Source organism: Natrix helvetica (genome assembly GCF_964273705.1).
Source record: "Natrix helvetica genome assembly, chromosome: 2".
NCBI classification, from domain to species: domain Eukaryota; kingdom Metazoa; phylum Chordata; class Lepidosauria; order Squamata; family Natricidae; genus Natrix; species Natrix helvetica.
Window position 1 is genome coordinate 296050468 of NC_138552.1, and position 16681 is coordinate 296067148.

At 46.9% G+C, this 16681-nt stretch overlaps 1 protein-coding gene and 1 long non-coding RNA gene across 2 annotated transcripts in view; one reads left to right on the forward strand and one right to left on the reverse strand.

Moving 5' to 3' along the window:
- The window catches only part of LOC309388305, a 393048-nt gene that overhangs the window by 106791 nt on the left and 269576 nt on the right, over positions 1-16681 (forward strand). The window lies entirely within an intron of this gene.
- The window catches only part of ABR (ABR activator of RhoGEF and GTPase), a 167669-nt gene that overhangs the window by 104824 nt on the left and 46164 nt on the right, over positions 1-16681 (reverse strand). The window contains 1 exon segment of the mRNA XM_081945401.1: positions 8495-8697. Within this exon segment, the coding sequence (XP_081801527.1) occupies positions 8495-8697 (203 nt within the window).

Sequence of the window (16681 nt, forward strand, 5' to 3'; positions counted from 1 at the left end):
GGATGGGGAGGAGGAGCAGGAAGAGGAAGGAAAGAAGGAAAAGGAGGAAGAGGGGGGGAGAAAGAGGAGACAAAGGAGACAGACGAGGATATGGGGAAAGAGGAGGACAGAAGAGAAAGAGAAGGGGGAGAAGGTGGAAGACGAGAAAGAAAATAAGGAAGAAGAGGAAGAAGACGATTAAAAGAAAGAAGGGGAGGAAGAAGGGGAGGACAAAATCCGAGGAGGAGGAGGAGGAAGAAGAAGAAGAGAAAAGGGAGGAGAAAGACGAGGGGGAGGGTGGAAGAGAAGGAGGAAGAAAAGGAAGAAGAGGAAGAGGTAGAGGAGGAAGAAAGGAGGGGAGGAAGAGGAGGGGGAGGAGGAGAAGGCAGGGCGAGAATGAGGAGGAGGAAGAGGGGGAAGAAGAGGAGGGTTTCAATTCCGCGAGTTTGGGGGAGGAAGAATGCCCTCCCCCCCCAATTTGGAGAACCAGGGAGGGGTGTGTGCAAGGGATAGGCTGTCCCGTTCTACGACCCAAGAGACGGCCTTTGGAAACAGCAGGCAGGCAGGAGGGCTCAGTGCTTAGAGCCCCGGAGCAGGAATGAGTCCCGGCTCCGAAAACGGGGTGGGGGGAGGGGGCTTGAAGGAGAACAGCCAAGAGGGGGGGGGCTGGTGTGGACCCCCCCTCTCCCCAGGACCTCCTCCCTCCTCCTCCTATATATATATATATATATACACGGAGATCCCCGCGTGGAAGCCCCACTTCCCGGCTGGGCTCCCGCGCCCGCGAGCGCAGGGGGAATCCCTGTGACGTCACGTACGCATCTGGCCAGCAGTTGGCCAGGGAAGCCCAGGGAAACACCCCCCCCCCGTCCGTCCGTCAGTCCCCCCACAAAAAAACCAGGCTGTGCAATCTCTTAGGAAAGAAAGGAAGGAAGATGAGAAAGGAAAAAGAAGAGAGGAGGGAGGGAGGGAAGGAAGGAAGGAAGTTTAGGAGAGAAAGAAATAAAGAACGATTAGGAGAAGGAAAGAAAGAAGGAAGAAAGAGGAGAAAGGAAAAATGAGAGAGGAGGGAGGGAAGGAAGGAAGTTTAGGAGAGAAAGAAATAAAGAACGATTAGGAGAAGGAAAGAAGGAAGAAAGAGGAGAAAGGAAAAAGAGAGGAGGGAGGGAGGAAAGGAAGGAACTTTAGAAGAGAAAGAAAGAACGATTGGGAGAAAGAAAGAAGGAAGGGAGAAAAGAAAAAGAAGAGGAGGGAGGGAGGAAAGGAAGGAAGGAAGTTTAGGAGAGAAAAAAAGAAAGAACGATTAGAAGGAAAGAAGGAAGGAAGATGGGAAAGGAAAAAGAAGAGAGGAGGGAGTGGGGAAAGGAAGGAAGGAAGTTTAGGAGAGAAAGAAAGAACAATTGGGAGAACGAAAGAAGAAAGGAAGATGAGAAAGGAAAAAGAGGGGAAGGCAGATTAGACGGATTAGGGGAAGGAAGGAAAGAAGGCTCTCCTGCTCCATTTCATCGCTCTCTCCCCATTGTCCTTTTTCTCTGTTTCAGTAAGGAAAGAGCCGCCTTGACTTGAACATACTAGTGGCAGTGAGTTCCCCAGGTCAATAATGTGCTGCGTGAAGAAGCCTTCATTTTCTCTTCCTTCCTTCCTTTAATTAATTGTTCTTTCTCTCCTAAATTCCCTTCCTTCCACCCTACTTCCTTCTCCTCCCCTCCCTTTCCTTTTTCCTTTGACATATTCCTTCCTTCCTTCCTCCTTCCTTCCCTCCCTCCTCTCTTCTTTTTCCTTTCTCATCTTCCTTCCTTCCTTTTCCTAATTGTTCTTTCTCTCCTAAACTCCCTTCCTTCCTTTCCACCCTCCTTCCTTCCCCTCCTCTTCCCTAAGTGGGCGGCTGCTGTGGGAGCTGGAGGAGCAAGGGATTGCTAGACTGGCTTGGAAACTGTCACAGAATTTTGACAATAAAGATCACATAAATCCCAACGGCAACCAGCAGCCCTGAAGCAACCACAACATCCCCACATTTTCATCTCCTCCGGATTCCTACGTCCCAGATTGTGGACCATTGGAGGCGGGGCCTGGGTTCAAAAACTGTTACCTTATAATGCACTGTTCTGCATTAATGTAATGCAATTAAAAGTTACAAAAAGGAGAGTTTTAGCAGTACATACATGGACAATCGGTGAGTGGTGCGGTGGCCTAGAGGTGGATCTCTCACCTCACAATCAGGAGATTGTGGGTTCGATCCTAGGTAGAGGCAGATATTTCCCTCTCTGGGTACAATGAGAATATATCTGCCGAACAAAACTCCACATTGGCAACAGGGAAGGGCATCCGGCCATTAAAACACTCGGTTCCATTCAGTTGCCCCAATTCCACCCCGCAAGGGATTACGGGGTCATTAAACGACAAAAAACAACAACAACATAGATGGAGAATCAGTGGATTAATCCTGGATGGCTGTTGGCTTTTAGTGGAGGGTTTTCGTGTTGAAAGTTACACACTTCAGACCCACACAAAATATTTCCCCAGCTTTTTTGACGAACAGGTAAGCTTAGAACAATACAGATTTGTCCTCGACTTTCAAAAATCCATTTAGTGACCCGTTCAAAGTTACAGCAGCCCGGAAAAAAGTGACATGGCCACTTTTCACACTTACGACCGTTGCAGCATTCCCATGTTCAGGAGATCAGAATTCCTTGGCAGCTGACTCATATTTACGACGGTCGCAGTGTTCCTCCTTTGGCGACCTACTGACCAGCCAAGTCAATCGGGAAGCCGGATTGGCTGAACAACCGTGCTACTCACTTAAAAACGGTGGTGATTCACTTAACAGTGGCGGCAAGAAAGGTCGTTAAAAGGGGCAAAACTCACTTAACGTCCATCTCGCTTACCAACGGAAATGTGGGGCTCACTTCTGTAAGTCGAGAACTACCTGTATCTCACAGTTCTCTGGCACCAAATACGAATTCAGCAGAAGTTGTCGCCGAGTGCAAAACCAAACTTCTATTTTTGTATGTGTCTGGTTTGTACGGACCTAAGTTTGCGTCTCCTTTACACCCTCACTAAGGACTATAGTAATACTGTGGGGAATACACCGGCCCCAAACAAGCAAAGGGGCAAATAAGCCGTACACAACTCACAACCCCCAAAAGACACCAGCTCTTGATTGTTCATTTACACACAGCAATACAAATATGAATCGAAAACCCACAAAATTTGCACCCGACCCCGTCTCGCGTAAAAGAGAGACGCAAGGGGAGAAAACACATTTAATTTTCACTCCCTGTACAGGACAGTCCTCGACTTACGACCACAACAGAGTGGAAAATTTCTGTTGCTCAGCAAAACAGTCGTTAACTGAGTTTCGTCCCGTTTTACCACCACGGTTGTTAAGCGAATCTCCGCCGTGGTTAAATGAGCCACACAGTTGTTAAGTGAATCCGGCTTCCCCCGTTGACTTCGCTGGTCAGAAGGTCGCAAAAGGGGATCACGTGACCCCCCCCCGGGAACATTGCGACGGTCATAAACACGAGTCAGTTGCCAAGCGTCTGAATTTCGCTCACGCGGCCATGGGGATGCAGTCGTAAGTGTGAAAAATGAACATGAGTCGCTTTTTTCGGCGCCGTTATAACTTTGAACGGACACTAAATGAACTGTTGTAAGTCAAGGATGACCATATTTTTCAACAATCAGCCCAGCCACGCAATTAAAAAACACAACACTATTTTTCGCTTGCCATTTTAGCAGGATAAATAGATAGACTTTATACTCGGCCAACAAGGCTCCAGACCTCAAGAAAGAAATCCAGCTATACGATTGCCTAACTAACTCAGTTGTTTCCAGCATGGCTGGCCTTACAGGGTTGTTGTGCCATAATGTTCTTCCAATCACACCTCCACTGTTTATTTTTTCTGATGACCTCGGAGGAAGGTCTGTTTCGGTTTACACATCGCGTTCAAAATCACAGGAATTTGTTTGGATTTGGGGACTCAGCGGGTTTTTCTCAATGTCGCCATGAGGGCTAGCAACTTAGGACTACAACTGGGGTAGGAATTTCTGTCCTAAGTCATTGCAGTCGTACGTTAAGTCCACACATGACCACACCTGATTTTACTACCATTTTTACCACAGTTGGGAGTCGAATCACCAAATCTGATCAAAATATGGTGGGATTTTACATTGCTTTCAAATTTTTAAATTTTGGCAGGATTGTCATTCAGGGGATATTACTTATACTTACTTATTAAATTTAACCTACTCTTGCTATTTGGGGCAATTCTGGGTGACTTATATATCTTTTATACATATAAAATATTATTTACTAGCTGGATAACCGTGCTTCGCGACGAAACTAGGTGATCGGGCTATGCAGGAGAAATTTGGTTCACAATCCATTGGCTCGGCGGTGGTCAGTGATTGAAACACATCAGGGAATATCACTCCCGCTGCCTTGAGTCCGGAAGCATTTCCAGAGGTGGAAGGTGTAGGCATTTAGTAGTATAAGGAGCTCCAAGCTGCTCCTGAGTAAAGGAGTGTAACGTCTCCCAGTTTGAACTGAGGTAACGAAATGTGAGGCAAGTGGCAGTTGGAACAGAGTTCTTTTCAGGTGGGGAGGGGGAGTAGAACGCCTTAGCCTCGGAGCGTGTTAATTACTGTATAAGAAATACTAATGATCGGAGGGTCATTTTGAAAAATCCTTTTTTAGCAAGCTCCTAGAAGCCAAGAGGAACATACGGGTCCAATTTCAAGTTTGCAGGATTTACGGTTCTGGAGATTTCGTGATGAGTGAGTGGTACTTGGCTTTTATAGAGAGAGATTTACTATTAATATTAATGCATATTAATATTTATAATTATATATAATATAAATACACATGATTATTTACGATAAAGTATTTACGTAAGCATATATTTTTCACATGCTTATGCCATAATGGACCGAGGGAAAATCCCCCCACCCTGCTCCTTCCTTCTCATCTACATTAACTTTAATGTTAATTTTAAACGTTAATATTTATAATCTTAATATTTTAAAGCTTTGCTGGATTGTTTTTATTCTGGAGTAAGCTGTCTACAGTCACCTCAGGGCGAGATGTGAGGCATACTAATTCAATAAATAAATCAAATAATAACTTTACCAATAACCTGCCTAAAGCCCAGGGAATTTGGGCCGACAAAGTGAATTATGACCGTTTTTCACACTTACGACCGTTGCAACTTCCCCGTGGTCATGTGATCAAAATTTCCGAAGCTTGGCAACTGATTCATATTTATGACAGTTGCAGAGTCCCGGGGTGACGTGATCATTTGCGACTGTCTGACAAACAAAATTAATGGGGAAGCCGGATTCCATTTAACAACCATGTAACTCACTTAACAACCATGACAAGAAAGTTTGTTAACACGGGGCAAAATTCACTTAACAACTGTCTCACTTTGTGACGTAAATTGTGGCCTCCATCGCGGTTGTAAGTAGAGGACTACCTACATCAGGGGTGTCCAAACTTGGGAACTTTAAGACTTGTGGACTTCAACTCCCAGAATTCCCCAGCCAGCGGGAATTCTGGGAGTTGAAGTCCACAAGTCTTAAAGTTCCCAAGTTTGGACACCCCTGATCCTACATAGATCTGTTTCCTATTTCTGAAAACAAAAATCAGCAGAAAAATGCCAGCCGGGGAAAATGGCAAAGAAATTCTCAACGACCCAGAGAACGAGGCAGAAAAACGGCTGCCTTTTTGCCGAGAGAAAGTTGGAAGGAACCGAATTTAAGAATATAAGCAGTGAGACAGGAAGGTGAAACTTGCTGATTGGCAAACTTTTCAGACAGACCAAATAAACCCGTTTAAAAGAGGAAGTCTCTTGTATATATTTCCTAATTTCCGCCACTTCCTGATGGGTGAACTCCAAGACTCAGAATTCCCTGGCCAGCATAGGAATGGCTGAGGATTCTGGGAGTTGAAGTCCATACGGACAATTATATTTCTTTTATTTATTACATTGGTTTAACAGCCATAACCCTTGACTCATGTCCGCGACTGCAACCGGAATTTCTCTTGCTAAGCAAAACAGATCTTAATTTTATGACCTTTTCTGCCACGGTTGTTCAGTGGATCACTGCAGTTGTTCGGTGAATTCCCCTAGTCGTTAAGTGAAGCACGTCCCCCCCCGTTGCTAATCAGAAGCCCCCTGGGAAGGTCACAACTGGCAATCACATGACCCCGGGCGCTGCAACCATCGTAAATGCGTGCCTGTTGCCAAACACCCAAATTTTGATTACGTCATTGTGGGGATAGATACTGCAATGGTCATAAGTGTGAGGACCAGATGCAAGCCACATTCCAAGCCAGCCTGCTTTAAGAGGGGCGGACTTCCACTCCCAGAATTCCCCAGCCAGCATCCTTTAAGAGGGATGGACTTCCACTCCCAGAATCCCCCAGCCAGCATGCTTTAAGAGGGGTGGGCTTCCACTCCCAGAGTTCCCCAGCCAACTATACTGCGGCTAGGGAATTCTGGGAGTTGAAGTCCACTCATCTTAAAACTGCCAAGGTTGAGAAATCTACTTTAGGCCAAGTGTGGCTCAAACAGCCAGTAAAGAAATTGAAAACTAAAATGAATCCGACCGGTTGCTTAAAAAGACCCCATAAGCCAAACTTAATTTGATTTAATTAAAAATTAAATTTAACTTAATGTAATTTTGCAAAACAAGTAATTTCCACATTTGTTGGGGGGGGGGGCTGCCTCCTTGCTAAAGATACAGTCCTGATTGGGAGCCCCACCCCTCCTCCTGCCGCTGTGCACCTTCCTACCACAAAGGTCCAAACCAACTTAACTTCCTCCAGTTAAAAAGTTTATTTTTAAATCAGGAAGTCTGGGCTGTTAAAGGAAGCGCAATGCCATGTATCGGCCACAAGATGGCGCGGCTAGCCCAGATCAAAGAGGATAGGAGACACCCAATGGAGGATTAACAAATTCTGCAAAGACACACAAACACACACACACAAACACACACAGAAACCAAAATAACTTTCTGGATGAAGAAATGCCTCTTTCCCTTTGCAAAAAGGAAAGGAAGCCAACAGGTAATTTATTAAGGAAGTCACTGGGCAGCCTGTGGTAACAACAAACTCTGGGAAAAATAAATGTGAGTTTCTCACGCAACAAATCTACAACGCCCCTCAACTTACAACGGAAACTGTCCCCCCTCTGAAGGAATATACAAGTAGTCCTCAACTTACAACAGTTTGTTTAGTGACCGTTCATAATGACGTCACTGAAAAAAAGTGACTTGTGATCGTTTTTCCTACTTACGACGGCTGGAGCGTCCCAAATGGTCCCATAATCAAAATTTGGATGCTTGGCAACTGGTTCTTATTTAATGACGGTCGCAGTGACCTGGGGTTATGTGATCCCCTTTTGCGACCTTCCGGCAAGTCAATGGGGAAGCTAGGTTCACTTAACAACCGTGTGATTAATTTCAGAGCTCTAAATGATTTACATAACAATGCTGGCCAAAAAAAGGTGGTAAAAAACCGGGCAAAACTCCCTTAACAAATGCCTCACTTAGCAACATACATTTTGTCCTCAATGCTGGTCGTATGTTGAGGATTGCCTGCAAAGTACAAATAAAATAAATCGGGACCGAAAATCTACTGTTAAGCAGTGTAGTCTTTAAGCAAGGGAGCACAATTGCACCTGGCTTTGCCTCTTTTGGCACGGTCGTTAAGCGAATCACTGCGGTTGTTAAGCCAGAGATCCAGTGACTGTAAAACGGGACCTTCTGTGTTGGCTTTGTGAAGGATTGTGTGCTTGTGGGAAGCAGAACACATTAAGCTGCTGTATGAAATCAACAGGCAGCTGTTGTGAGCGCACATGTGCTCCAGATGTTTTCCCTACATCTGGCTGAGACCACCAAAGGACAACGAGACCCCCTCCAGAAAACAGAGACCCCATTCTCTCATCTTCTCCGAGACTTTAAAACTTTAAAACTAAAAAGTCCACAACTGAGCTCAATTATTTTTTTTAAACTTTGTATTAAAATCCAAAAGTTCATTTAAAGCTTAAATTAAATTTTAATTAGACTTACAACCGAGCTCAAACTTTAAGTTGCTAAGCGACACATTGGTTAAATGAGTTGCGTGTCCCAGTTTGCGACCTTTCTTGTCGTGGTTGTTAAGTGAACCACTGCAGGTGTTAAGTTCGTTGCAAAACTTTTAACGCAAGGTGGCAAAAGGGGATCATGGGGCACCTCCCCCTCCCCAGGACACTGCAACCGTCATAAATATGAGTCAGTTGTTGCCAAGCTTCCAAATTTTGATCTCATGACCACAGGGATGCTGCAACGGTCGTTAAGTGAGAAAAGCAAACGTAAGTCACTTTTGCCAGTGGCGTTGTAAGTTCGAACAATCACTAAATGAACTGTTGTAAGTCAAGGACTATCTATACATTGTAGACTTAGCTATGCAAAAAAAGTTCACAGAATCAATTAATATTAATCCGTGCCGCATTTAAGCACAGAAACTTACCACGGGGCCCAGTCCATCGGCAGGGATGGGCGAAATGCTTTCCGACGTCCCTCCGTCGTTGCCGCCATCCGGATTGCGGGCGCCCAGTTGGGGGGACATGGTGGGCGATTCGTCGATGAAGGGCATGGTCTCCGAGCTGCCGGGCCGAACTCTGACCTCCTCGTTGCCCTCCACATCATAATCCTCCGGGGGGTAATTGAAGTCTGAGAAAAGGAAGGAAGGAACCAGAATTGGTTGTGGGAAAGGATAAAAAGATGAACAAACCTGGGATTTAGCCACCCAATCACCAGGTGACAGTGAGTTCTAGTGCCGTCTTAGGCATGAAAGCCAGCTGGGGGATTTGGGCCAATCACCAGGTGACAGTGAGTTCTAGTCCCACCTTGAGCAGAAAAGCCAGCTGTGATTGGACTTTGGGCAAATCACCAGGTTACAGTGAGTTCTAATTTCGCCAGGTATGAAAGCCAGCTGGGTGACTTTGGGCCAATCACCAGGTGACAGTGAGTTCTAGTGCCATCTTAGGCATGAAAGTCAGCTGGGTGACTTTGGGCCAATCACCAGGTGACAGTGAGTTCTAGTCCCGCCTTGAGCACAAAAGCCAGCTGTGATTGGACTTTGGGCAAATCACCAGGTTACAGTGAGTTCTAGTTTCGCCAGGTATGAAAGCCAGCTGGGTGACTTTGGGCCAATCACCAGGTGACAGTGAGTTCTAGTGCCATCTTAGGCATGAAAGTCAGCTGGGTGACTTTGGGCCAATCACCAGGTGACAGTGAGTTCTAGTCCCGCCTTGAGCACAAAAGCCAGCTGTGATTGGACTTTGGGCAAATCACCAGGCGACAATGAGTTCTAGTCCTGCCTTAGGCAGTAAAGGAGATCTGATTTGAGTTTACTTTTTTCATACTGTTCTTTCAACTGACTCCCATTTAAAAACATCCCCAAACTTAAAAAAAAATAAAACAGGTTTAAACCTCCACTGAGCTGCAAGATTAACAGATAGCTCTCGACTTACAACTACAACTGAGCCTCCAATTTTTGTTGCTAAGCGAGTCAGTTATTAACTGAACTTTGCCCCATTTTGCAACCTTTCCTGCCACGGTTGCTAAGTGATTCACTGCAGTTGCTAAGTTAGGCACATGGTCATTAAGTGAATCCAGCTTCTCCGTTGACTTGGCTGGTCAGAAGGTCACAAAAGGGGGGGGTCGTGTGACCCTGGGACCCTGCAACCACCATAAATACGAACCAGTTGCCAGCATCCGAATTTTGATCACATGATCACGGGGATGCTACAATGGTCGTAAGTGTGAAAAATACTCATAAGTCCCTTTTTTTCTGTGCCGTTGCAACTTCAAAGAGTCACTAAATGAATTTCTGTACCCATCTATATATATATAAAAGCCAAAGATCACTCACTCATCACGAAATCTCCAGAACCGTAAAGTCTACAAATGTGAAATTTGGCACGTATGCTCCTCTTGGCTTCTAGGTGCTCACTAAGAAAGGATTTTTCGAAATGACCATCAGATCATTAGTATTTCTTATACCGTAATTAACAGCCTCTGATGCTAAGGAGTTAGACATTTACTCCCCCTCCCCACCTGAAAAGAACTCTGTTCCAACTGCCACTTGCCTCACATTCTGTTACCTCAGTTCAAACTGGCAGCCGTTCCACTCCTTCCCTCAGGAGCGGCCTGGGGTTCCTTACCGTACTAAGCGTCACTACCTCACCAATGTGTCTACGCCTTCCAGCCTTGGAACTGCTTCCGGACTCAAGGCTGGCGGGAGCGATATTCCCTTATGTGTTTCAATCACCGACCACCGGCAAGCCAACGGATTGTGAACCGAATTTCTCCTGTGTAGTTTGGTCGCGAAGCACGGGTATCCAGCTAGTAAATGCATTGCATAGGACTGTGACCCAGAGTCACCTCTGTGTGGGCACACTGCTCTTCTGGTTTCTGGCGTGCGCACCAGCTGGTCTTTACGGGTGCCGGAGCGCCGGAAAATGGCTTGAAATCCAGCTGTTTTTCAGGCCATTTCCGGGATTTTTCAGGGCCATTTTCAGGCTGTTTTTCGGGCAGTTTTTCAGGCTGAAAACGGGCCGGAAAATGGCCTAAAATGTCCCACAAAACAGCCTGAAAATGGCCTGAAAAACTACCTGAAATGGGTTCATTTACAACCGTCACAGCATCCCCGGTGTCACCTGAGCAAAATTTGGCCATTTGGCATCCTTCCTTCCTTATTTCCTTTTCCTAATCATTCTTTCTCTCCTAAACTTCCTTCCTTCCTTCTCCTAATCTATGTTTCTTTCTCTCTCCCCCTCCTTTCCTTTCTTTCTTCTCTTCCTTTTGCCTTCCTTCCTTTGTCTACTTCTCTCTTCCTTTTTTCTTCCTTTCTTCTAATCTTTTTTGTTCCTTCCTTCTCTCCCTCCAACTCCTCTTCCTCTTCCTTCCTTCCTTTTTTTCATCACCGTTCTTTCTTCCTTTCTCCTTCAGCTTCCTTCCTTCCATCTCCCTTTCTCCCTCCTTCCTTCTTTCTCTTTCCTTCCTCCATTTCTTCCTTCTTTCTTTCCTTCCCTCCGTCTCCTCTCTTCCTTTTTCCTTCCTTCCATCTCCCATTCTCCCTCCCTCCTTCCTTCTTTCCTTCCTTCCTTCCTTCCTTCTCTCTGTCTCCTCTCTTCCTTGTTTTTATTTCGTTCCTTCCCCGTCTCCTTTTCTTTTCCTCTTTTTTCCTTCCTTCTTTCCTTCCATCCATTCTTCCATCCATCCATCCATCCATCCCACCTTTCTTTTTCTTAAATAAATCAAGGCAGCAAAGATACCTAATCATCATGACGTTAGGAGACCAATTCTTGCCCAGCTATATAACATTTTTAGCACAAGCCTCGAGACTCCAACCTTCCTCGCAGGGTCGTTGTTGTGACAGTATAGAAGCAGGACAAGGAATAAAAGAGGCGCTAACTCTGAGCTCAGGTTTTTTCCTGAAGCTTTTAAAATTGCAGCCGTTCCAGAGGCTGCAAAGGAAATCTCTCTGCTTTCCCAAGGTCAGCACTTCTCCCAATTATCACAGCAGATCGTGGTCAAATTATCATTATCATTTTTACAAGCTTTCATTTCAAGTGCTTGCAAGGTTGCTGTTCTTAATTGCCCTGGTTGCATCCTTTGCTTAAAAGTGGCAGAAACTGCCAAGGTGAGCGAATTCATAAATCAAATCAGCGTCTTATTTTGTTCCTCGGAACTTCCTGGAAGTGAGCACAGACGACAAATGAGGTCACTAAAAAGCAGAGACATCACCCTGTCAACACAAGTGCGTCTAGGCAAGGCTCCGATTTTCCAAGTTGCAACGGATGGCTGTGAAGGTTGGACCATAAGGAAGGCTGAGCGCCAAAGAATGGAGGCCTTTGAACTCTGGGGCTGGAGAAGACTCCTGCATTGAGTCCCTTGGAGTGCAAGGCCATCTAACCGGTCAGTCCTAGAGGAGATCCTCCCTGGCTGCTCTCTAGAAGGCCAGATCCTGAAGAGGAAACTCAAAGACTTTGGCCACATGATGAGAAGGAAGAAGGACTCCCTGGAGAAGAGCCTCATGCTGGGAACGATGGAGGGCAAAAGAAGAAGAAGGAGACGGCAGAGAAGGAGGTGGCTGGATGGAGTCACGGAAGCAGCCGGCGTGAGCTGCAATGGACTCCGGGGGATGGGAGAGGACAGGAAGGCCTGGAGGGACATAGTCCATGATGTCGCAATGGATCGGACACGACAACAAAAGGCACTCACGGGTCTGAATCATCCTTTGGTGTTGTGCCATCAGATTAACAGATTAAGAGTTGAAAGGGACCTTGTAGGTCATCTAGTCCAACCCCGCTTTCACACGTGCCCCTAAAAAGCTGGGATCACTCATCGCTTGGGGAATAATGCCAGTCAAATCCTTGCACCGTTCACAGCACTGTATTCCTAGTTTTGGAAACCAGATGGACTTCAACTCCCAGAATCCCCCAGCTAGCCAAGTTGGGAAAGAGGGAAGGCCGAAGGAGGAGGGGAGGGCAGAGGATGAGATGGTTTAGTTTAGACAGTGTCATCCACGCAACAAAATGTGACTTTGGGCAAACTCTGAGAGATGGCGAAGAGACGGGGGTGAGGGTGGGGGTCCTGGAGTACGATGGTCCACGGGGGCTGCAAAGAGTCGGATACAACTAAAGAACAACAACAAAAAATATCAGCCTCTACCCTTTTCTATCACTCAATCATCGATCAATCAGATGCCGCTTTCTCCCTTTCAGTCTCTTTTTCACTCACTTACTCTGTTATTAGTGGAAGCAAATTTTTGAACTACATTCACCTATTCTGCCAATCATTCTGTGCAGAATCAGGAATGAAGAAAAATAATCTTTTCTCTCCTTTTTTTCTTTCTTTCCTTCTGATCTTTTTCCTTCCTTCCTTCCTCCATCTCCTTCTGTCTTCCTTTTTCTTTCCTTGCTTTCTTCTTTTCCATCTTCTTCCTTCCTTCCTTCCTCCATTTCCTTCTTTCTTCCTTTTTCTTTCCTTCCTTCCTTCCCACATCTCCTGTCTTCCTTTTTCTTTCCTTGCTTTCTTCTTTTTCATCTTCCTTCCTTCCTCCATTTCCTTCTCTCTTCTTTTTTTCCTTCCTTTCTTCCATCTGATCTTTTTCCTTCCTTCCTTCCTTCCTCCGTCTCTTTCTCTCTTCCTCCTTTTCTTTCCTTCCTTCCTTCTCATCTTTTTCTTTCCTTCCCTTCCTTCCTTTATCTCCTTTTCTCTCCCTCTTTTTTCTTTCCTTCCTTCCTTCCCTCCTTCCTTCCTTCTCATCTTTTTCCTCCTTCCTTCAGCCCTCCCTTCCTTCTCCATCTGGAGATTTTTAAGAAGAGATTCAACAAACATTTGTCTTGAATGGTCTGTGGTCTCCTGCTTGAGCAGGGGTTGGACTGGAAGACCTCCAAGGTCCGTTCCAACTCTGTTATCCATCCTTCCTTCCTTCCTTCCCTCCTTCCTTCCTTTCTTCTTTCCTTCCTCCCTCCCTCCCTTCTTCCTCCCCTCCCTTACTTCTCATCATTTTCCCTTCCTCTCCCTTCTCTCCTTCCTTCCTGGCTAAACATTCACCAGATCCAAATTTTGCCACTTTCCCTTCCTTCCTTATCTTCCTTCATTTACGAAACACATCTCACTGGGGTGGGGGGCTCTTCACAAGAGGGAAAGGCCTACTGAACAAAAGACGACCCTCTTCCATAGACCCCCTTCTTCTTCAAGGGGGGAAGCCTCAGCTAAGCAGCCCATCCTCCTCTCCACCGCCCCAAAGGTGCCCTTGCCTTGAAGCCTCCCCCTCCTCAAGGCTGATCACAAGAAGCCCCTCATGCCGGCCCAAGATCTGTCATGACACTCCCACCCCTTAAGATCTCCCCCCTGCCCCCCCTCGCCCTTCTGCTGAGCTGCATCCTCCCCCTCTCGGTCCCACGCATCCCTCCTCCTCCTCCTCCTCCTCCGATTGGCTGGAGGGTTGGGGCATCGCTATGGCAACTGCCTCCGCTCGCATCCCCTGTGAGAGGCACAGCTTGCAGCTGGAAGAAGCACAGGTACCCGTACAGGGGGTGGGGTGGCATGTCTGCATGAACCCCCCCTTCCCCCCCCCCACAATTGCCCTCCCTGGAAGGGGGACATTAGGAAGGAGAAAGAAACGGGGGGGGGCGTCCCACCCCAATGCAAACAATGCCCCCCCACTATTTTTGATACTCTAAAGGTGGTTGGTTAAGATCCTAACCGGCCAATGAGCGATAGCAGGTCCTGACTTACAACGATTCATTTACTGACCGTGAAAGGCAATGAAAAAAGTGGCTTATTACGACCGGTTTCCACACTTAACGACTGTTGCAGCATTCCAGTGGTGATGTGATCAAAAGTCAGGAGAAAGAGAGGGGGGGGGAGAAAGAGAGAGAGAGAGAAAGAGAGAGGGAGGAGGGAGAGAGACAGAGACAGAGACAGAGGAGAGGAGAGAGAGACAGAGGAGAAAGAGAGCGAGAGAGAGGGAGGGAGGGAGGGAGGGAGAAAGAAAGAAAGAAAGAAAGAAAGAAAGAAAGAAAGAAAGAAAGAGAAAGGGAGGAGGGAGAGAGACAGAGACAGAGAGAGAGACAGAGGAGAGAGGAGAAAGAGAGAGAAAGAAAGAGAGAGAGAGAGAGAGAGAGAGAGAGGTGCAGTCATTAAGTCAGTAACACGGCTGTTAAGTGAATCCATCTTCCCCCCCCTTGACTTGGTTTGTCAGGTCACAAAAAGGGATCATGTGACCCCAGGATACTGCGACCGTCATAAATACGAGTCAGTTGCTCATGTGACCACAGGTATGTTGCAATGGTGAAAGTGTGAAAAATAGTCCCTAAAACACTTTTTTCAGCGGTGTTATAACTTTGAAAGCTTACGTTTAAAAAGTTGTAAATTGAGGACTATTTGTAGCTTTGGGGGGGGGGGGGGGTTACATCATAACTCGAGGACTACCTGCAAAGGGCTTTCCTTTATAATTGGAGTATCTACAAGGCAACTACAGGTAGTCCTCGACCTACGACCCCAATGGAGCCCCAAATTTCTGTTGCTAAGCGAGACAGTTGTTCAGTGAATTTTGCCGTCTTACCACCTTTCTCGCCACGGTCGTTAAGTGAAGCACTTCAATTCTTAAACTAGTAACATGGTTGTTAAGTGAATCTGACTTCCCCCTTAACTTGAAGGTCGCAAAAGGGGATTATCACCTACCCCCGGGATACGGCAACCGTGATAAATATGAGTCAGTTGCCAAGCATTGGAATTTTAATCAAGCGACCCGGAGAAACGACGGCCGTCATAAATAGGAGTCCGTTGTCAAGCATAGGAATATAAATCATGGAGATTTATATGGTCGTAAGTGTGAAAAACAGCCTAAGTCATTTCTTTCAGTGCTTTTTTAACTTTAAACCGTCACTAAATGAACCATCGCAAATCGAGGATTACCAGTACTGTGGTTCATAACTTGGAGACGAGCTGGGCGGCATAAACATTGAATAAATAAGTAAAATAAATAAAAATTAAGAATTCCCAATCCTGGTGACGGACGATCCAGAGACGGGCAAACCTCCCACCCCAATTCCTGGATATCTGCCAGGGTCCACACCCCACACTTCCTGCACCTCGGCTGCCAAGTTGGCATTCACGCAGCTGAGTCCTGTGCAGAATACCAAGCACGGAGGTGGCACAACGCGCTGGCCCCGAAGGCAGCGTGGCACTTGAGACGTGGGCATCTCCATTCTGCGGGAACTCCAAGGGTGTGCTATGCCCAGCGGTGGTACTGGCTCCCCTATACTCATTTGGGGGCTCTTGATGCTTTCCCCCCCCCCCCCCAGCCTCCAAAGGTAAAACACCGCCCAGCCCAGAGGTTTGGGCAAACCGTTAGTGGTAATTTGGCCTGTGTGGCAGAACCGGTACTGACTGAGGCTGGCCAAGCCTTCGGAACGGTTTTCTGGTCTCCGCTGCGGGCATGGTTTTTATTAGCGCCTCCTCATGTTCTTCGTGCATTGGCATACGCGAAACGAACCGGTACCAACGCCGATAGGAACCTACCCTGGCCCAGCCCTCTCCCCAACTCCCTTTTCTCCAAGGTGTAAAGTCGGAAAGATTCTGACTGAGTCTTCCCAAGAGCCTGAAGCAACTCCTGGTCCCGACAAAAAAAAACCCTTTTATTAATTGACTGTGAATTCTGCTCCTTCACCTCCAGCAAAGTCTTTCAAGGGTGGATTTATAGTCACAGACCTTCTCTGGCTTGGAGAGCTGCCAGACCGATCTCTGCAAAACCTGGCCAGGAGTCTCAGAGAGTCACGAACCAATGAAGCGAACTAATGGTCTCCTGCAAACTCCACTCCCCTTTCGCTCCCCTTTTATTCCCTCTGGGAGGGGCCATTCATCGTCCACCTCTGGCCTCACTCTCAAGTCGACCCCTCTTCTTTAGCTGCTCCCTTCGCCCGGCAACTCTGCGCATGCACACCCTGGGAACAGGCTCCAGTTGTTCTTCTGCCCCACTGATGTCCGACTCCGAAGGCAGCTGATCACTGTCAGACGGCCCTGGCCCCCTCTCTGCCTCCGACCCAGAGCCCCTGTCAGAGCCTTCCCCAGATTCCAGGACTGGCCCAGGTTCCTCCCCAACCCTCCTCACTCTCCGAATCTGACGCCAGCTCCA